At 41.7% G+C, this 22288-nt stretch overlaps 1 protein-coding gene across 2 annotated transcripts in view; it reads right to left on the reverse strand.

Moving 5' to 3' along the window:
• Nucleotides 1-22288, reverse strand: part of SUPV3L1 (Suv3 like RNA helicase) — a 54646-nt gene that overhangs the window by 26854 nt on the left and 5504 nt on the right. For both annotated transcript variants that reach the window (XM_073596468.1, XM_073596469.1), the window contains 8 exons: nt 18689-18796; nt 13784-13898; nt 13463-13631; nt 12642-12753; nt 11939-12016; nt 11744-11835; nt 4269-4449; nt 1845-1938 (listed from right to left, as the gene is read on the reverse strand). In XM_073596468.1, coding sequence (XP_073452569.1) covers nt 1845-1938; nt 4269-4449; nt 11744-11835; nt 11939-12016; nt 12642-12753; nt 13463-13631; nt 13784-13898; nt 18689-18796 — 949 coding nt within the window. The remainder of the gene's footprint in view (nt 1-1844; nt 1939-4268; nt 4450-11743; nt 11836-11938; nt 12017-12641; nt 12754-13462; nt 13632-13783; nt 13899-18688; nt 18797-22288) is intronic.

Consider the following 22288-nt stretch of genomic DNA (forward strand, 5'->3'; position numbering starts at 1 on the left):
AGAGAGGTACTGCGCCCTCATCCTAGTTTTTTACCGAAGGTGGTTTCAGATTTTCATCTAAACCAAGACATTGTTCTGCCTTCCTTTTTTCCAGATCCCTGTTCTCCGGAAGAAAGAGTGCTACATTCTTTGGATGTAGTAAGAGCAGTCAAGGCCTATCTGGAAGCAACTGCTCAAATTCGCAAAACGGACGTTTTGCTCATGCTGCCAGAGGGTCCTAGTAGAGGACAGGCAGCGTCAAAAGCTACCATTTCTAAATGGATTAGACAATTGATTATTCAGGCTTACGGTCTGAGACGGAAGATTCCTCCGTTTCAGATCAAAGCACATTCTACAAGGGCTATTAGTGCTTCTTGGGCAGTACATCACCAGGCCTCTATGGCTCAGATCTGCAAGGCCGTAACCTGGTCTTCAGTCCATACATTCACCAGATTTTATCAGGTGGATGTGAAAAGGCATGAGGATATCACCTTTGGGCGTAGTGTGCTGCAGACAGCGGTACAAGGTCCTCAGGTCTGAATGTACCCTACTTGGTTGTGATTCCCCCCCCCCCCCCCCCCCCAGTTGGCATTGCTTTGGGACATCCCATCAGTTATTACTGTGGCTCTGTTTTCCTGTGATGCCTGAGAAAGAAAATAGGATTTTTTATAACAGCTTACCTGTAAAATCCTTTTCTTTCGATGGACATCACGGGACACAGAGGTCCCACCCCTCTTCTAATACACTTATATTACTTTGCTACAAAACGGAGGTATCCCTGTAAGGGGAGGGATTATATAGGGGGTTGAACTTCCTGATTAGGGTGTGACCAGTGTCCAATACCTAGTGGTACCTACATAAACCCATCAGTTATTACTGTGGCTCTGTGTCCCGTGATGTCCATCGAAAGAAAAGGATTTTACAGGTAAGCTGTTATAAAAAAATAATATTTTTCTGACCTCCAGTAAGGTTCTACACATCTGTCCCATGTTTCAGGCCCAAGAATAACATCTTGTATTATAGTTGGATATACCATTCATTTTTTTACACCATCAGTAAAGTGTTACTAAACCCACAACAGTAAAATCAGTCTGTATATGTAGCAAAGCATGCGCATTATACTTACTGTGGAACCTAAGGGGTTAATCCGCTGCATTGTGTAAAAAGGCCGTTTGATCCTGTCTTCTCTGATTCTTCCCTTCTGACACAGTGCCCAATCCATCTCCTGATAGTAGAGAGCCTTGGGGGCATTCTGCACATGCTCAGTTTGGTGTGTATTGCTAGAGAGTTTTTTTTTTTTTTTTCTTGGGAGGGTGCATGTAATCAGCACAGGGCCAATTAGCACGGTCCAGACAGGATCAGGGGTCCTGCAGTCTCATGGGATAATCAGGGAAGAATGAAAACTCCTCATACAAGCTTCAACCAGTGCTCGACCGGACACTAATAGAAGTCACAGGACTGCTATATACTGCTGATGAGAAAAAGTATTTAGCAGTTTATATTTACTAAAATAATTTCCATGTTCTGTGGGAGACCACATGCTGTATAGTGAATGCAGGGTCCTAGGTTTAGTAACACTTTAACCTGTACTGTTTAAATAAATAGCTGAAGCTAAAATCTTCAGAGGCCCAAATATTTGACACTGGTGGAGGAGGTTATACCCTCGACATAGAAGTTTATGTTACAATTCTGACCAAAGGTGTACAAGAAGACATCCCTCACAACACATGGTAAAATGCATTTCATCTAAAAGTCTGTCCAGAAATAAACTGTTCCCAGATATGCCAAATCATTTTTCTAATGAGGAACGACCTATGCAAGCAGGTTTATGAACACAGTATGGAGCAGTATGAACTTATACTCACAAATTCAGCCCCATTCCAATGGCATCAGTGGCAACCAAAATTTTACAGGAGTCATTTGGGTCATTGAATTTATTTGCTTGCGCAAGTTTTGTCCCTTAAAAAATAAATTAAAAAAATAAAAACACACACTTAATATGTGTATTTAATTTACAATGTAAAGCAGACTGAATAAAACCTGATATTATATGTACAGCTCCTGACAGATGCAAAGTCCTGAGAGAGATCTGTTACAAAACTCCGGCGAAAAGATGGAAAAAGGTGGGAGAAGGAGAAAAAGGAAGGAAGAGCAGGACTAGATGGGAGAAGAAGAAACCTGCGGGTTCGATAATAGACACGTGCAATTCTTTTAGTTTCAAATTCATTTTTTAGCGAATTTTGACAAAATTCATTAATTCCGAAATTCCAAATTCAATTTTTAACACATTTTTGACAAATTCGTTAAATCAGAAATTTCCGATTTTTTTAATTTCCAGGAATTCGGAAATTCTAAATTTTTGAAAATTCGAAAAGAATGAAAATCCAAAAACCCTAAAAATCTGAACAACTATTAAATTATAGGTATTGGAATTTCCTTTCAAATTTGGCTGTTAGTGAACACAATGAGTACGAATTTATCCAAAGCTACGAATTATCTGAAATAACGAATGCCGTATCTAAACGAATGGAACATAAACGATCTAATAATAATGAACAATAATAATACAACTTTATTATTATTAATTTGTTCCATTCCATTTGTTTAGATGCGGCATTCGTTATTTCGGATAATTTGTAACTTCAGATAAATTTGTATTCGTTACGTTCACAAACAGCCAAATTTGAAAGGAAATTCCAATACCTATAATTTAATAGTTATTTTGAATTTTGCTGATTTTCTTTCTTTTTTTCAGATTTTCGAATTTTTGACTTTCCAAATTTCCAAAATTCAGAATTCGGAAATTCGAAATCTTGAAAATTTGAATTTACGGATTTCCGAATTCTCGGAAAAAGCAAAAGAAAGAATGAAATGAAAACAAACAAATTTTTTGTCAGTGCACATATCTATTTGATAATGTTCCAGAAGGGTCCAGAATGCCCAGACTGGTCAGGGGCAGAGTGGGGAGAGCATAAGACTACCAGGGGATTGCTTGTTTATTTATTTTTTATTTTTTTTAGATACCAAATGCATTACATGCAAGGCCCCATTCACACCTGCACAGTTCAAAAACACTCAAAAAAAAAAACAAAAAAAAAAAAAACTAACTACAAACACGCATCACACTTGCGGTGCCATTCATGCTTAGTACACCCCAAACGTAGTTAGCATATGTGGGTTTTGTCACGAGGCTCACGGCCTGAAAGAGGTGTGTGAATTTCTTTGGCACGTTTGTTGCACATAGGGCAGCCCATTCAAGTAAATGAGCTGCCCTCTGCTGTCACGCGAAAGAGATGCATTGCTGTGAATGAGGCCTAAGTGTATACAGATATAACCTCTATAAAAGGAGTATAGATGTTTTCCAAATAACAATTTTTTGTAATGAAGTGTAAATTTTCTATTTTAAAGAAACATGCAGGTGACACCCAGTCCTTCAATAATAAGGGGACCTACCGATAACAATGCAGTGAAGAATACAAATCAATATGGCATCTTAATAGATAAGAGATATCAGGTTGTTCCCTAGAAATACAGCTTTTTGGAGAGTTAAGCCTAGACTAAACCTAGTCATTGGTGGGCAGGGATCTCTCTACAAAGGAAGGGCAGGAACGATTAGAGGACTCTCCCAACATACAGAAGCAGGACACGCACGAAATAACTTTTTTTTTTTTTTTTTAAGGTTATTGATGGCAATTTTCCATTTTGTGCCTGTTCTTGCATTTTCTGATGGTGTAACATTGTGGTGTTGTATTTAGTAATTATTATTATTATACAGGATTTATATAGCACCAACAGTTTACGTAGCGCTTTACAACTTGAGGGTAGACAGTACAAATACAATACACTTTAATACAGTAGGAATCAGAGGGTCCTGCTCCTTAGAGCTTACATTGAAAGAAAATGTAGGCAAACCACTAAATACACAGCTGATATATGTGTGAACACTCATCTGCTAAAAATGTATTCTGTTCAGCCAGTTTTGTAATTCAGACACCCTTGACAGAAACTTTACCATGTCCTGATCTTATTTTCTACCACTGCAGTTGGAAAAATATAGCTTGGTCAGCACTGTGAATGCATACTGAATAAGCAGCAGCTCGCTGTTGAGGTCACATCTGATTTGCGCTTCAGTCATCACATTAGATGCACAGCACTGTGCAAAACAAAGCCTATAAAGCTTGTAGTCATATCCTACTTTGCAAGATGTTATGTGAGAGATCACAGAAGTCCAGTATGATTTTAAACTTGTTGCAGTCTACAAGAAGACAACACAAAAAAATGATATTCACCTGGGGGTAAACTTCCATATATCACAGCACATTCTAATCCCCGAGCCTCAATCTGGCGGCTTACAGAGTAGATGTCATTTTTATTAAAGCAGACTATACAGTCTCCAGGCCGGAGGTTATCCAAGGATCCAAGAGAATGATCCAGAATCTTAATCGGGGTCAGTCTATCATAATTACGCACCTAAGATAAAGACACTTCTATATCAACCACGCTTTTAATATGCAAAATAAAACTACATTTATAAATGAACAAATAAATAAATAAATATTAAAAAAAAAAAATTAGAGTTACGTACCGGTAACGTCTTTTCCAGTAGTCTTTCAGGACAGCCACCATGAGAGATAGTCTCCTCCTCTTCCTCTTAGGAAACACTGCGCCAGCCCATAAATTCTCACTTCCCCCTGCCAGACCTCAGTATATTCCGAGATTACCTCCGGTCAGCTGGGGAGACACAAGAACACATTAATAACATACTATTCCATATCATTATCATGCTGCGTTCTGGTCTTTTGTAAGACCCCCCCAAAAATTTCGGGTGGGTAACTAGGGCTGTCCTGAAAGACTACTGGAAAAGACGTTACCGGTACGTAACTCTAATTTTCCCCTTTCGTCTTTCAGGACAGCCACCATGAGAGGATAAACGAGCACTTACCAGTTTAGGGTGGGACTACCGCTTGCAATACCTTTCGCCCAAAGGCTTGCTCACTAGCCGACACCAGGTCCACTCTGTAGTGCTTTACAAAAGTGGAGTAGCTGGACCATGTTGCAGCCCTGCATATTTGCTCTGGCGTTGCTCCAGCCCTTTCTGCCTGCGAAGCTGCCATAGCTCTAGTAGAGTGTGCTCTTATACCCATTGGGATTTCTTTCCCTGCCAATGTATAGGCCTGGCCAATGGCTACTCTGAGCCATCTGGCAATAGTGCGTCGAGACGCTTTGCATCCTTTTCTGGCCCCAGAAAACAAAACAAATAAAGAGTCTGACTTTCTAAACATCTTGGTCAGCTCTAGGTATCTAAGGATACATCTCCTTACATCCAAAGAATGAAATTTTAATTCCCTTTCCCCCGAGGGGTTGGGACAAAATGAGGGTAAAACTACCTCCTGACTTCTGTGGAAACCAGAAGCAACCTTAGGTAAAAATGCTGGATCGGTCTTAAAGATGATCCGATCTGGAAAAATAACGCAAAAAGGAGGTCTAACAGATAAGGCCTCAATCTCGCTGACTCTCCTGGCAGTTGTCACTGCTACCAAAAAAACTGTTTTTAACGTAAGATCCTTTAGTAGACATTCCTCTAAAGGTTCAAAGGGGATTCCCGTCAGGCCCTGCAAAACTAACGATAGGTCCCACTTGGGAAAGGGAGGACCTTGAACCGGTCTTTGTCTAGACAGAGCCTTAAAGAATCTGACCACCCAGGGGTTGGTGGCCAGATGTTTCTCTAAATAAGTACTAAGTGCTGACACCTGACCTTTAAGGGCACTTATGGATAAACCCTTGTCTGCCCCACACTGAAGGAATTCCAACACAGCTGTGGGACTATGTACCGCAAGGGAGCCTTCTGCACACCATTTATTGAAACGTACCCAGATTTTTTTATATATCTGGCGCGTTTCCTTCTTCCTGCTATTGAGGAGGGTGGAGATTAATTTCTCAGAAAAACCCCTGGCTCTCAGCATACCCTCCTCAGTAGCCAGGCCGCTAACTGCCATTGGTGAACCTGTGGACAGAGGACTGGGCCCTGTGAGAGGAGATCCTCTCGAGGTGGCAGGAATAAGGGAGGTTCGACCGCTAGCTGCTTGAGTACTGAGAACCAAGCCCTCTTTGGCCAATGTGGTGCTACCAGAATCAGGGACGTGTTTTCCATCTGAAACTTCCTGAGAACTGCTGGTAATAACGCTGGGGGCGGGAAGGCATAGCAGATTCTGAAATGCCAGTCCTGGATCAATGCGTCGACCCCTCGTGCTCCCTCCCCTCTGTTTAGGGAGAAAAAACAAGGGGTTTTCGCGCTGTTTCTTGACGCGAACAGATCTACCTCTGGAGGACCCCACTTCTCTGAGATGAGATTGAAAACCTCCTGGTTGAGGATCCAGTCGCCCTCTCTCAGCCTGGTTCGGCTGAGAAAGTCTGCTATCACATTCTTTTCTCCTCTCAGGTAGACTGCTGAGAGTGAGAGAGTGTGAGTCTCGGCCCAGCTCAGAATGTCTGATGCCAATGCCAGCAGTACTCCGCTCTTTGTGCCTCCCTGCTTGTTCACATAAGCTACGGCGGACGAGTTGTCCGACTGCACCTGTACATGGTGGCCCTGTAGCTCCTTTTTGAAGAACCTGAGTGCTAGCCCGATTGCCTTCAGCTCCTTCCAATTGGACGACCTTCTGAGTTCGTTTCCCTCCCAGGTGTCCTGTGCTACAAGGGAACCCAGGTGCGCCCCCCAACCTCTGCCGCTTGCGTCTGTGGTTACCACCTGAGAGACTGGGATGAACCACAGACGGCCCTGCGACAAGTTTGAGACCCTCCTCCACCACCAGAGGGATCTCTTTACTTGGGATGGGACCTGAACCAAGGCATCCAGACTTCTCTGGCTGTGATCCCACACCCTTAGGACAAAGGACTGTAAGGGACGAAAGTGCAGACCTGCCCATTGCACTGCTGGGAGGGTCGCGGTCAAAAGACCCAGGGCCGACATCAGAACTCTTATAGAGACCCGACTGCTGCACTGGAGACCAGCCACTGCCCTGTCCAGCTTTAGTATTTTTTCTTTTGGAAGAAACACCCTCAGAAGTGTTGAGTCCAACTGGTAGCCCAAGTAGGTAATGCGCTGGGAGGGAATCAAACTGGATTTCTCCAAGTTCATTAGCCACCCTAGACCTGTAAGAACTCTTCTTGTAAGCTCTAGATCCCTGACTAACTGCAGTGGACACGCTGCAAACAGGAGCAGGTCGTCCAGGTATGCTATCACTGATATTCCCTGGAGCCGAAGAAAGGCCATCACCTCCGCCAAGACCTTGGTGAAGATGCGGGGCGAGGAGGATAGCCCGAAAGGCAGCGCCTGAAACTGTAGATGTACCGATGTTCCACCTAGATCTACCGCTAGCCTGAGAAACCTCTGTGAGGCTTCTGCTATGGGAACGTGTAGATACGCGTCCTTTAGGTCCAGGGATACCATAAAGCAGTTGCGGGGCAACAGTGTTCTCACCGTGAAAATTGTTTCCATACGGAATCTCCTGTATGTCACTGACTTGTTCAGGGGCTTTAGATTCAGAATCAGTCTGAATTTCCCTGTGGGTTTCTTCACTACAAAGATGTGTGAATAAAACCCCTCTCCCTCCTCGGCTTTTGGAACTTTTAGAACCACATTCTGATCTACCAGATCTCTTAATGCTTCCAACAGAGCCTCGGCTTTTGCCGTACACCTGGGTAGGTGCGTGACCAAAAATCTCCGAGGAGGAAGATTCGTGAAATCGATATGGTACCCCCTTCTTATAATCCCTAGGATAAAGCGATTGGGGGATATTGCCTCCCACTGTGGGAGGAAGGCCCCCAATCTTCCCCCCACCATGGTTGGGGAGTCATTGACTTTTACGGGGCTGTTCAGGAGGGCGAAAAATCGCCCCTCCTCTGCCCTTGCCTTTCTGACCCCAGAACTTCCTTTGCCCTTCCGGCTTTGGAGTCTCTTTACGCTTTTGCGGACGAAACCCCTTCTTTGTAGGTGCAGGGGTTTTCCGCTTAACCGGGAAGGATTTCTTCCTGTCTGCTGTGCGGTCCAAGACAGTCTCTAAGCCTGGGCCGAAGAGAAGGTCTCCCGTTAACGGTATGCCGCACAATTTGACTTTAGAGGCGCTATCACCCGGCCAGGTTTTTAGCCAGAGGGCTCTCCTGGCCGAATTGGCCAGAGCCGCTGATCTGGCCGTCATACGTACTGACTCTGCCGAGGCATCAGCTATGTAGGCGATACCCCGCAGAATCGTAGGGAAGGAAGACAGAATGGTTTCTTTTGCCGTTCCAGCCTCAATATGCTCTTGAATCTTAGAGAGCCAGTGCTCCAGATTGCGAGCCACTACTGTGACAGCCAACTCAGGTTTCAAGTTACCAATTGTTGAATCCCACGTCTTTTTAAGGAGAGAGTCTATTCTCTTATCCATGACATCCACCAGGGCCCCCATGTCCTCAAAAGCCAGGTCAGTGTGTCTGGAAACCTGGGAGAAAGCAGCATCTAACTTGGGATTTTTATTCCAGATAGATGTAGGATCATCCGAAAACGGAAATCTCCTCTTTAAGGATCTAGAAAAAAAGGATTTCCTTTCGGGATCCTGCCACTCCTTTTTGATAGTTTCAACCAGTACTTCATGAACTGGAAAAACCTTTCTCTTTTGTTCCCCCAAGCCTCTGTACATCTGGTCATGAAGGGTCAGGGGTTTCCTGTCCTCCTGAATACCGAGGGTTGTATAAATAGCCCCTAAGAGGTCCTCTACCTCCTCTAGGGATAATTTATATCTGGAGGATCTCCTGGACTCCCCGTCCTGGTCCTCCCCCTCTGAACCATCCTGGGAATCGGAGGAGGAACTATCTGGCTGTCTTAGTTCCACTCCGGAAGGCCCTGGAGCTTCCTCTGCCCTAACTGAAGTTGCAGGTTGGGCAGGAGCAGAGACCTGCGCCTGAGGCGGGGTTGTATCCTGGGGAGCTGGACTAATGGGAGGTTGAAACCTTTCAAATAAGGCTTTAAATGAAGAAAAGGTGGACGAGAGCTCTTTAACTGAGGCTGCAAGTCCTGACTCCTGTTCAGAGTCCCTCTCCTTAACAAGGGAGTCTATGCACTCCCTACACAAGACCTTTGTCCATGCCTCCCCTAATGTGTCCCTGCAAGAGGCACACCTCCTCTTAGAGCTATGGGTAGACTTAGATTTTTCTGTAGCTTTCTGAAATACAAGAAAGGAAAAACAAACATTTTTGTCACTTTTTTTTTTTTTTTTTTTTTAAAAAAACAAGGATACAACCCTGGGAGTGCACTAGACCCTCCTTCATCTATGGGGATCTGAGCCTCCCTCCCCTGACCACCCAGGGTATCTGCCCCCCCATGACAGGAACCATACATGGAGGGACAATCCTAGGTAAAGAGTACTTTTCCCCAAGGCACTCTTACCTTAGGAAGGCTGGAGGTAGTGTCCGTTGGTTGAGCATCCGCTTCCGACATGACTTGCAGGTGGTTGCTACTACCGAGTCCAACGCTGCCTGTGCGCGTCCCAGACTCGTCTCCAGCCTGTGCCTGGCTTCCCTATCAGCCCTGCGACCCGGAACCGGAAGCCGCGGGTCAAAGGCAAGCCCCCGCCCTTCCGCCGGAAATGACGTCGCCTGTCGTCCGGCCCGCCTAGTTCCAAAAAGAGAGCGGCCTGTAAAGTATACAGGAAGGGCGGACGCCAGCCTGCTGCAGCCCTGTGACCGCGATAGGGAACCCCCACAGCCTGAAGCTGCGCTCAGCTAGGAAGTGGTGGCCACCGAATCGAGGGGTAAGTCCCCCCCATGCCCATACGAAGCCCCTGCTCCCATTTACAGGCTCAAAAAAACAAATAACAGCCACAGTCCCCTGACTGAAAAGCCTGGTTCCTTGCACAGTGTCTCCCCACCGGAGGAAACACTAATACTGAGGTCTGGCAGGGGGAAGTGAGAATTTATGGGCTGGCGCAGTGTTTCCTAAGAGGAAGAGGAGGAGACTATCTCTCATGGTGGCTGTCCTGAAAGACGAAAGGGGAAAAAACACACGTTTGCATTAGAGATAGAGATAGATAGATCTCAAATGGATTATACAATTACAGCAAAAAGACAGATTCTTTATTCCTACTATCACAAAGAATGAGGTGTCACTGTGCGGTCACAATAGATCACATGCACTGTTGCTTTAGAAAATATAACCAATAATTGCAACCGGACTGCGATTTATGTCACACCACGCATGGCAAGATATCTGTACAACAGATCGATTAATTGTACATTCCAGCTGTAACCTATGTGGCCAGTTTCAAGACCTGTTATGCCAAACTGTGCCTAAAGCTTAGCTAGTCACTGAATTGGATTGTGTTATGTGACACCACACAAGGAAAGACATCGGTCTTACCTCACGTGACCAGTATCAAGACCTTTCATGCTTCTCTGTGCTTTTAACTTCTTGAGTCACTGAACCAGAATAATGTGCACATCAGGTGGGCTGAACACAAAATGCACAAGCTTTTTGCAGATCAATGAAGTGCGGTACCTTTAGGAGAACATCTGGTATGCTGTTCATACATGTTGATGCCATCACTTTACAAACCCTAACTGCAGAAAGACTTTGTATGTACAGTATATGAAGCCTTGCATGCCCAAAATACTGTAAGCAATCTCTATCTGTGCTGAAGCAATGCGAATACAAAACCTCCAGAATACATGTCTCTACAGGAAAAGCAAGATATCTGGAGCAGCTCTGCAATTAAAATAATTTGAACTGGCATGTTAAGTACAGTTCAATTTACAGTATGATTGCGCATAATTTTAATGCAAGATATTTAAGGAAAAACTAAAAAACTGAATTTTTTTTTTTATTTTTTAGAAAAAAAATAAGCTGCTTGGTATGGGGGCACACGGAAAAGAGGAGATGCAGAGGCTTTTGCCACTTTTTTCTCCAGCTCCTTGTCCATACGGAGGTACAGACTTTCAGTGAGAGAGAGCAGGGCAGGTGCCGATGGACTGGGAAAAGTACCTCCGCATGCTGCCGGGGTGGGGATTCGGTTTGGCACCATGTTACACCCTAAATATGGGTGTAACATGAATAACTGTGATAAAGATGTATATGTGACTAAGAAACAATGGTGCAGCTGCCCCTTAAAGTGTAGTAATGCGGTGTAGTATTTTTATTCAAATCACCTAAACACCTTTTAAATGTAAATGCAATCACTTATTTTATTCCCCATATTGAATAAAGTATTTTATCTTCTTTGGGCGTGTGAATTAATACATTGGTTGAGAGAGTTTTCTAGCTGGAATGTCTGAGTGCTCTCGATTTATACCATCTTTGTCCTGAAGAATGATCCAAAAGAATTCCAATTGAGCATCATTAAGAATCATTGAGGCCTTTAGTGGTAATTTTTAGTTGGTGAGTGAGCACTTTTCTCACATGTGGTGGAACACTCAAATGGTAGGAGAAAATGTCACTATAAGGGCACAGTGATTGGAGGACTTTTTTGATGGACTCACTGTTCATTTTATGTTTAAAGGTTTATATAGGTGGTTTTGGTTTCCACTAATAATATTAAATTTTCACTTTGTGAGTAGCGCTGAACCTTTTAAAAGTTTAGTTAACATGTAACATGGTCTAAAAGGTGGAGTTAGTCTTTGATTCTAAAGTTTATTTCAGAGAAGTAAATCAAGTCATTCTTATGAAATGAAAGAATGTTAAACAGAACCACATTATGCAATTTTCCTGCATATAGGACAATCAGAACATCATTACCTCCACCTCTTCCCCAGTAGTGTACATTAGTTCAGTCACTAGTTTTATAGCAGCAGCCTCTCCACAGATATGAATTTCCTGTGCACAAAGTCCTAGCACATACAAAAAGACAGATAGCCATGACTATTTTCAGTGACAGTTGAGAAACAGACTTAGATTCTCTACATAAACTAAAAATAAAATCTCCAGCTTTACCTAGGAGTGCTCTAGTCCAGGCCCAGCCTCTGCCAGGATCCCTTATCATCTGAATTTCATCTATTACAGCCACCTCATCTAAAATTGTAAAAAAAATAAAAATAAAATAATATTCTTTAAAGAAGAATGCATAAAACAAAAAACAAAGTAAATGCTAGAAATAAATATCACCATTATGAGCGAAGACCAAAGCAGCCATTAAGATCTATATAGTACACAATATAATAATATTAAATGCTATAGTATAATATATATTGTGATTCAGTGAAGTCTACTGAGCTAACAAGTTTCCCATACCCTGCTTACTAGCAGATCTTAATGCGATGTACCAGTTTGGCGTTGGCCCCACCAACAGCTCAAACTCACTTTTCTCTCCTTTGGGGGGTGAGAGAACAATACGTCTGACTGTTCAGGCGCTTAGCTCACACAAAAACACAAATGTGTACATCCAAGAGTACACACAGAGGCATGCAGAAACATGAATGTGTACACGTGTGCCTGTGTAACATAGTTCAAACCTTCAGACCAGAAAATCCCCAGTCATAAAAGGAGTTTGGTCTCATTTTTCTTACCATGCATTATTGGCTGGCTAGATTTCCAGATATCACACAACCTGCTTGATAGTCTCCCAACTGCTACAAATTATGGTAGAATTAACTGTACTGATTGCAAATTTTACTTTGGCCACTCGCTGATTACTTACAAGGTGTATTCACACTGCACATCTCTATTGTACATGACGCATGGCTGCCTGGCCTTCCCTCTGGATCTACATGTATCAGCTCTTCTCCTGTGATTAAGTCACAAGAAACCCCCTGGGTAGGAAAAAAAAAAAAAAAAAGTAGGTACGTATAATCATAATCCTTTAGTGCTGTACAAAGAATTCAGTCAAATATCATTAGCCCTCATGCACTTGTCAAAACCCCCTTGATGTCTCCTCTAAAGAAACATCTATGAAAATAAAGTGGTTCTAAAGGCTGAAGTTTTTTTACCATTATGCATTCTATGTATGAAGGTAATAAACCCCCCCCCCCTCCTTATTACTTACCTGAGCCCCATCGTGATCCAGTGATTTGCACAAAAGCAGCAGCTCTCGCTGCCCTGTCCCTCTTCATAAAGCAGATCCACAGCAGGAGCCAATGGCGAGATAGATATATTTTGTGCGTATGTGCAAGCATAGCGCCACTTTTAAGCTTGGCGTACAAGGAAGTTAACTCATTACACTGTAAATTCATATTTGATACTAGCTATTTATTTGGTTTTTTAACAGACTCAGTTGATGCACACAATATAAATGGCTAGGAGTAAAAGACAACATCGCAGAACATCAATCCAAGTGTATTCCATTGATTCTAAAAATCAAAAACTAATTTTTCCCCATTAGAGCAAATTTAACAAACAAGATATGTTCTGTCTTGTACATCCAACACACAGACAATTGCAACTTTACCAGATCAGGAAATATATCTTTTTGAATTACAGAGGTGATTACAACAATTTGACTGGAATATGCAATAGTCTTACAGCATCATTGCTTTTCTTGTAGATCTCATGTGCAAGCAGCTTTAGAGGGCCACAGTATATTCCAGACTTGGCACCAAGGTATCTTTGGATGGCATGGTAGGTTTTCCCACTGTTTGTGGGACCAGAATGGAAAATGATCTTCCGCTGAATGGCTCTTGCGTCAGGATACCTACAGGTGGTAAAAACAAAAATGTTAACAGCAGCAAGGAAAATCGTGTTTTTGGGGCTAAAGCCTCAGTTACATGCTAGTAGTCATTTAATTTGTATTTTAGCAACTATAAAATGGTTTTTACATGTCTGTCTCCAAGCAAGTATCCTTACCAATTTGGGGGCAATCTCAAGTCACTTATTTTTCGTAGATCATCCATACAGTCCAGCATGGGGAAGATCTGTTTGGCATGTCTCATGAAGAAAGGGAAAAGATCATCAACATGACCTACATAAAAAATAAAAAAGCTAATTCTTAACCAAAGATTTTAATACACCAGCAGTTTAGTTTCCGACATAGAATATTTCTCTGACTGAAAGGATAAGTTCACCTTCATGAACATGTTACATGTCCCCGCTCCTGCAGCCGCTCAGGGATCCGCTGGGGATCCGCTGCCTGTGTGACAGCAGTACAGGGAGAAGTTCCCCATACCAGCTATTACTTTTTCCAAAGAGTTCGGCCTTGCAGGGCTCTTCCCACAAAGAGTTCTGTGAATGAACGAACTACAAGTACTGGCGTCCTTTACGGCTGTCGGCTTTAGTTTTCAATGAACTACCATGGCGCTGTGGTAGTTTATCGATTCTACCTAATAGTGAAACTGCCTGGCCGTACAATTTACAAGCAGACAACTTAAACTGACAGTCTGCAGGACTCCTGCCTGGCACCAGTGATTAGCAGTATAATGCTTATAAACTGAATGAGCTTGCGAGCAAACCAAACTAATGACTTATAACATTCTTAATTGATACAGCTGCTGGCACTGATCACAATCTCATAAGTGCATAAATATATAAAAACAATATAAAATGCTGTGCTATATTAAGATTACCAATGTGAAAAAAAATATAAAAATGCATGAATATCTTAGCGCAAACCGTGCATGATATTAAACATAATAAACATATAATATTTGAAATGTCCACTGTGCTGGCAAATTAAAACAATAACAGATGAAAAATGCCGCACTATATTGATGTAATCAATGTGATATGACACATTGAGGGGACAGGACGGTGCAGTAGGCAGCAGGTTGCGAACAGACAGGTTATCTCATCGATTTTTTCTTTTATCTGCTAGAGTGGAGCGCTTCAGCACCTGGGAGATGCGAGTACCAAGATTGATGTTTTATAAATAAAACATATGTTTTTAAAATGATAAAACACCATTTAGACTTACTGGAACTTACTGCTGGACATCTCAGGATCCCAAAGAGCTTCATTCACATAGAACCCAGGGGTGATTCACAGGCGTTTTTTGAGCAAACTTAGGTGTGCGGTCAAATGCCCTGAGGTGAGCAGATTCACACAGGGAGGAAGCACAAGTTTGTTGTCACCTTGTCAACTTTGGAGCACCATCACAATGGACATTTTTTATTTCATTATTTAATATTATGCACCTTTTGCACTAAATCATTCATGCGCTTTATTTATACGTGTCATATCACATCGATTACTTCAATATAGTGTGGCACTTTTCATCTGTTTTAATTTGCCAGCACAATGGACATTTTATATATTATATTTAATATTATGCACGGTTTGCACTAAGATATTCATGCATTTTATATGCGTCTTTTCACATTGGTAATCTTAATATAGCGCGGCATTTTATTTATCAGTATAATGCTTTCCAGAACAATATTATTATCATTATTATTATTATTATTATTATTATTATTAATAATAATAGTAGCTGCACATTTTCTTTACCTGCAACTACAGGTTGCAAAATGAATCTGAAAGGATGTTTATACAGCAGGTAAAATAAGTATTGAACACGTCACCATTTTTCTAGGTAAATATATTTCTAAGGGTGCTATTGACATTAAATTTTCACCACGTCAGTAACACCACATGCAATCCATACATACAAAACAAGAAACCAAAACAAATAGGTTCAGAAATGAAGTTATGTGTAATAAAATGGAATGACACAGGGAAAGAGTATTGAACACGCTAACTGAAATGTATTTAAAGCTTCGTACAAAATCCTTTGTTGGGTAATGACAAGCCTCCTGAATAGAGAAACTAGTCACATGCTCAGGTGTGATTTGGCCCATTCTTCCACAGAGTCATCAAATCTTGAAGGTTCCGGGGGCCTCTCTTCTATGAACTCTGATCTTTAGTTCTTTCCAAAGATTTTCTCTTGGATTCAAGTGAGGAGACTGGCTGAGCCAGCCATTCTAACAGCTTTATTTTCGCTTTCTTTGAAATCAATCGAGTCCCCTTGGCTTTGTGTTTGGGATCATTGTCCTGCTGAATTTTGATCAAGAATATCATTTTCCATTCATCCTTCCTTAAAGGGTAACTCCACTTTCGTGGAGATAAAAATAGCAAATAAAGAAAAATAATATAACGTATACAATTGTGACACAAGTCATATTGTAATAGAATGTTATTAAAAATTACCATTCCTTTTCAATTGCAGCCACTATAATTTTCTGAGAATGCATTGCAATATAGCTACCTGGAGTCGTTCTGTACACAGAGTGTGTACCTACCACTCCCCAGAAACATCATTTCCTGCTTGTGTGATAGGCAGACTTCTGGGAAAATTGGTGAGCCAAAAGATACAAGTCAGATTTCAGGCAACCCCTGCAACAAAAATGTCATTTTTGGTGAGACACTCCCAGTAGTAACACGTCTAAAGAGATGCAGGCCCAGCAGATTTGCTCATTAGAGCCCTTCAGGTGCACAGCTGATAGTTAATTATGAAACCACTCCCATTAAACCCACTCAGCACAGAGGCTCAGAGGAACATACAGGGATTACTTCAGAATAACAAAAAGGTAGGAATCTGCAACAAAGGTTGTTATAATCCTTGCAATGTATGTAGATTACCCAGAAGGGAAGGTTTTTTTCTCAACAAAAGTGGAGTTACTCTTTAAATGACATGAAGTTTGCCAGTACCGTATGCTGAAAAACACACACCATGATGTTCCCACCTCCAAACTTCACTGTAGGTATAGGGAAGTTTTTGGGATGATGGGCAGTGCCATTTGACCTCCAAACATGGTGTGTATTATGGCAAAGAGTTAAATTTTGGTCTCATCTGACCAGACTATATTCTCCCAATATTTTACAAGCTTGTCCAAATGTTGTGCAACAAACTTTAAATGAGCTTCAAAACGCTTTTTCTTCAGCAATGGAGTCTTGCATGGTGAGCGTGCATACAGTCCATGGCGGTTGAGTGCATTACTTATTGGTTTTCTTTGAAACAATTGTACCTGCTGATTCCAGGTCTTTCTGAAGCTCTCCACAAGTGGTCCTTGGCTCTTGGACAACTCTTCTGATAATTCTTTTCAATCCTCTGTCAGAAATCTTGCGAGGAGCACCTGGTCGTGGCCGGTTTATGATGAAATTATGTTCTTTCCACTTCCAGATTATGGCCCCAACAGTGCTCACTGGAACATTCAGAAGTTCAGAAATCCTTCCGTAACCAATGCCATCAGTATGTATTGCAACAATAAGAGTGCAAAGGTCTTGAGAGCTCTTTGCTTTTACCCATCATGAGATGTTGAGACTGAACCAGCTGATATTAAATTTGCACTGACAAGGAACAGGATTGCCTTCAAATTACTGATAGATTTCAGTTGGTGTCTTGGCTTTTCATGAATTTTTGCACCTCCCATTCTTCATGTGTTCAATACTTTTTCCTGTGTCATTCCATTTCATTACACAACTTCAGTTCTGAACTGATTTGTTTTGGTTTATTTATATGTATGGCATGCATAGGTTGTTACCGACATGTGGTGAAAATTACATGTCAATAGCACCTTTAGAAATAGATTTACCTAGGAAAATGGTGACGTGTTCAATATTTATTTCACCCGCTGTATGTACACTATATGACATACTGTTAATACTAAAGAGAAGTGATGTGATAGTGAATAATGAACCAATACCATGTTTTCAGTTTAGATTTATTGGTAAGGACAAGAACAGTACAATATGAGAGTGTTTTAGACCTATTGAACATATTGATGTCCATAACCTATACTGCAAAACATTAAGGGGGGGTGGTTGACCAATAGTTTTTTCAGGGCCGATACAGATTTTTCGGCTGCCTTTCAGGCCAATAGTCCATATCAGCCGATATTCTGTAGATTTAAACTTTTTTTTTTTTACAACATCCTTTAAATGTTTTTTTTTTTTTTTAAACACGGTTATTGTTGTCACAAGAAGTGTAAACCTTGTGACAGTAATTGGCAGTGACCGGTACTCTTTATGGAGGGATCTGGGGTCTATAAGACCCCAAACCCCTCCTCTGCACTTGAAAGTATTCAAAACTTCAAGAGCTGCTTTTTTTAGATTTTTAATCCGGAAGTGATGTCATGATATCGCTTCCGGGTTACTAGATCCAAACAAGTCTTCGGTCAGCCGGCGCATGTGCCGGCCAGTATCTCAGGCCTCCTGATGAGACGGGGGACCCGGCGCAGTTGTTTTTACAAGAAAGCTGTATCGGGGTGATGCATGAAGCTGCAGGTACAACTCCTTGAAGCAATATCGGTAACATCAGTATGTTTGTGACCGATACTTCAAAAAAAAGAAAAAAAAAAATTAATAAATCGGCCGCACTGATAATCAGTCGACCCCTACAAAATATGCTATATTATTGAATTTTAAAAACATTTTTGATTACACATCTCCTTGCAAAGTAGCAAATTGTTTAGCAGCAGAAACCCCTACCATAAGAAAACGTACAATGTTAACCTGTTTTTTTTTTTTTTTAGTTACCTACAGCTGTATGACTTTTTATACTAAAAAGTAAAATACTTCATACTTAAAATTTCCTTTAAACAAAATAAATAAAAAATATCCGCTAGAGAAAGTAAATGTAATTGGATTTGGCAGTCTATACAAGTTTCAGTTTCAGGAGCGGCATTTATTTGTTGATGCAAATTAAGTTATGCTAGTACATTTTACCAAAAAAACTAAAAGAAAACAAGGCTTTGTATAAATCAATACATATTTATTAATAAATAAAAAAAAAAAAAAAAAAAGAATATCAGTACATACCAACTCCACAACAAATGTCATTTAGAACGATATGCAGATCCACATGCAAAGGGTCATTTTCCATAATAAATCTTCGGAAGCCTATAAACGCTTGATGAAACAGGCGGGCTGTAAACACAGGACAACATAATACTTAGAGATCAACGTTTACTATCAGAGCCACCAATTAACAGTAAATAAACCAAACATGATCTTCCCTGTGTGTACAGATATGCTTATCCTATATATCCCCAATGCAAAATGAGACTTGGTCATAAAAAAACTTAAAGCGGGGTTCAACCCAAATTTTGAACATTATCTCTATGCATTCTCTTCCTTGCCTAGATGCTGACATGCTGTGTAAAAAAATTTAAATCGCTGTAATTACCTTTTTTTTTCTAATCTTCTTAGCACTTCCTGGTTTTCCTCCCATGGGAGTAGGCGTGTTTCTAGCCTCTCCCAGACCTCCCACAGTCCCCTGGGAGCTAGTCTCAGGCTTCCCAGCATGCATTGTGCAACAGCGTCATCACAACATCTCGGTGAATGCTGGGAGCACAGCATTCACCGCATCCAGGAAATACATGCTTGTGGGCTTCAAATGCCCACAATGAAGATGGAAACCGCCTTCAGGGAATTTTATAAGTTATTCTTTACAACGAAATCGGACACAGGCGGACTTATTACACAGAACATGTGAGTAGATAATCATCAGAAGAAAAGTTTGTGAATGAACTCCAAAAAAAAAAAAAAAAAAAACGATAGATAGGTGGACCCCCCGCTTTAAAGTGATTGTAAAGTCTCTTTTTTTTCCCCCATAAAAATAACAAACATGTTATACTTGCCTGCTCTGTTGCAGTGGATTTGCAGAGCAGCCCAGATCTTCCTCTTTTCGGGTCCCTCTTTTGTGCTCCTGGCCCCTCCCTCCTGTTCAGTACTCCCACAGCAAGCAGCTTTCTATGGGGGCACCCAAGCCAAGTCACAGATCCCTGTGTCGATTCTGACACAGAGCCCCAACCTGGCCCCCTCTCTCCCCTGATTGGCTAGCTGACTTTGAAAACAGCGACAGCCAATGACACCACTGCTCTGTCTCAGCCAATCAGGAGGGAGAATCTCGGATGGCTGAGACACTCGTGGACAGAGGGGGACCTCAGGTAAGTGTTAGAGGGGCTGAGGGGGGGGGCTGCACACAGAAGGATTTTTATCTGAATGCATTAAGTTAAAAAACCTTCTTCCTTTACAACCCCTTTAAAACAAATTTCAATCCGTCACTGCAACAGGGTATTAAAGGCTACTACAGCTTTTTCTTCTAGTTAACAGTCTGTTTCATCAACCCCAAATTATAGCTGGACTTTGGGCTAAAAAAATATTGTCCAAACAGAAGAAGCATTTGTATAACTAATCAAATATAGTGTCCTTTGTATTTCTTCCAAAATCTGTGCTGTAATCTGGCATAAAACAGCTCATGTATGTTGCCTCCTGAAGGGGCATCCTGCAATAAAGAGCAGTCACCGCTGCTTTCTTTTCTAGTGCAGGGTGACTGGTCCTGTATCAGCCCCACTGGCAGCCTGTAATGGGTGAACATGCAGGTCCCACCTACAGCTCTACTCTCTATACAGGCTATGTCTATCATCGGAATGATTATTTTACAAGGACATTTCTGGGTTTGCAAAGGCATTTGGTGAACACAAAGTGGATTTATAACCTTTATGGATATATTTAACCACTTGCCACCCAAGCCAATTCTGGCATTTCTCTCCTACATGTAAAAAATTTTTTTTTTTTTCTGGAAAATTACTCAGAACCCCCAAACATTATATGTATATTTTTTAGCAGAGACCCTAGGGAATAAAATGGCAGTCATTGCAATTTTTTATGTCACATGGTATTTGCTCAGCAATTTTTCAAACGTAATTTTTTTGGGAAAAAAACACTTTCATGAATTAAAAAAAACAAAAAAAAAAACCAAAAAAAACCCACAATATTTACACCAATTTTATGTATAATGTGAAAAATGATGTTACGCCAAGTAAATAGATAGCCAACATGTCACGCTTTAAAATTGCGCACACTCGTGGAACGACGCCAAACTTCGGTACTTAAAAATCTCCTTAGGCTACGCTTTAAAAAATTTTTTACAGGTTACCGTTACAGAGGAGGTCTTGTACTAGAATTTGTATCCTCACTCTAACATTCATGGCGATACCTGACGCGTAAACACCGTTAACATATGCGGACGTGACCTAGGTTTGCGTTCGCTTCTGTGTGCGAGCCAGAGGGGATGGAGGTGCTTTAAACGGCCGCTATGATGACTTTTACATTGCAGGGAATCCCCGACGCTATATGACATCAACCTGGGGGAAGTGGTTAAATGAAAGTTTTTGTGCTTCCTTCTCATTACTTGGTGTACCACTTCATGAAACAATCCACTGTAATTTCCCGGTCCTCTGTTCAAGAGCATAAGAAAGCCCAGCAACAAAATGAAGTCAGTATAGAAAAATACAACACTGCCCTTTTTAAATATAGGGGCACGAAACAAAGCCTATAGCCTGTTTAGATTAGGCCTGTCTATATATCCCAGGGGGGCCCAAACTGATCACACATATTCACAGCTGAATAAACTTGTTTTGTCAGTCTTGACCTTGAAGTGTTTGTAAACTTCTGATATGAAATATGAACAAAGCATACCCCTCTACAGTGCGTACTTGTCTCAATCCAGAGCACCAAGTGTAATTTCTCTCTGCTGCCTCATTCCTCTGCTATCAGCATGAGTCACTTCTGACAAGTTTTCCCAATACCAAGAGGTAAAAAGGTGACAGGAGAGAGCTCCAGCATACAGCCTGTGATTGACAGTCTCGGCTCTGTTCCTGTGTGTGTTAAAGGGGGTGTGTCCCTTCCCTTAAAATCCACTCTCAGCTGTCCTCACTGAGCTCTGCAGAGTGTAAAATTCCGCTCCCCGCTTTCTGAAAGCTATATAAAAGTCTGTACTTTGAACAGCTGTAGATAAACAGGTTCAACTTTTGTAGGAGGATTTGTTATAGCTCCGTGCATCACCTGGGGCTACTCCCTTCAATGAGTACATGTAAGGGTTTATAACCACTTTTAAGAAGTCTAAGTCGGAGGAGCAATTGTCTCTCTGTCTGGCATAATGTGGCCTCCTGTTCCCTTCATGCTACTAATGCACAAGAAGCCTACAAAGTGATGATGTGATGGTATACGGTTCCCTCACAATTCTCCCACCAAAATCCTGCACTTGTATTTTAAGCATTTTTGGGGTTGTGCCACTGTAGGGGACATGCTGCACATTTGACAGACATGCTCACTTGCTGCTGCCTATAGGACCAAGGTATTTTGTTTCCTTATAACATTATTTCACAAGGATATACCTGAGAACCTCTGGCAGGCTCTCCTACATCGTATATATGATTATTGGCCAAGACATAAAAAGGGCTTGACCATCAGATTTTGCTAAACCACCTCACGCCCGCACTATAACCAAAAGATGGCTATAGCGTGGGCTCACATTGCCGGAAGGACATCAATGCCATTCTCGGGATCGCGCTTCCCGCATGCCCCCTGAGGCACACATTGGTACGGGTCTGTGATACCGATCGGCTGCTCCTC

The sequence above is a fragment of the Aquarana catesbeiana genome, linkage group LG08, assembly GCF_042186555.1.
Source record: "Aquarana catesbeiana isolate 2022-GZ linkage group LG08, ASM4218655v1, whole genome shotgun sequence".
In the NCBI taxonomy this organism is placed as follows: Eukaryota; Metazoa; Chordata; class Amphibia; order Anura; family Ranidae; genus Aquarana; species Aquarana catesbeiana.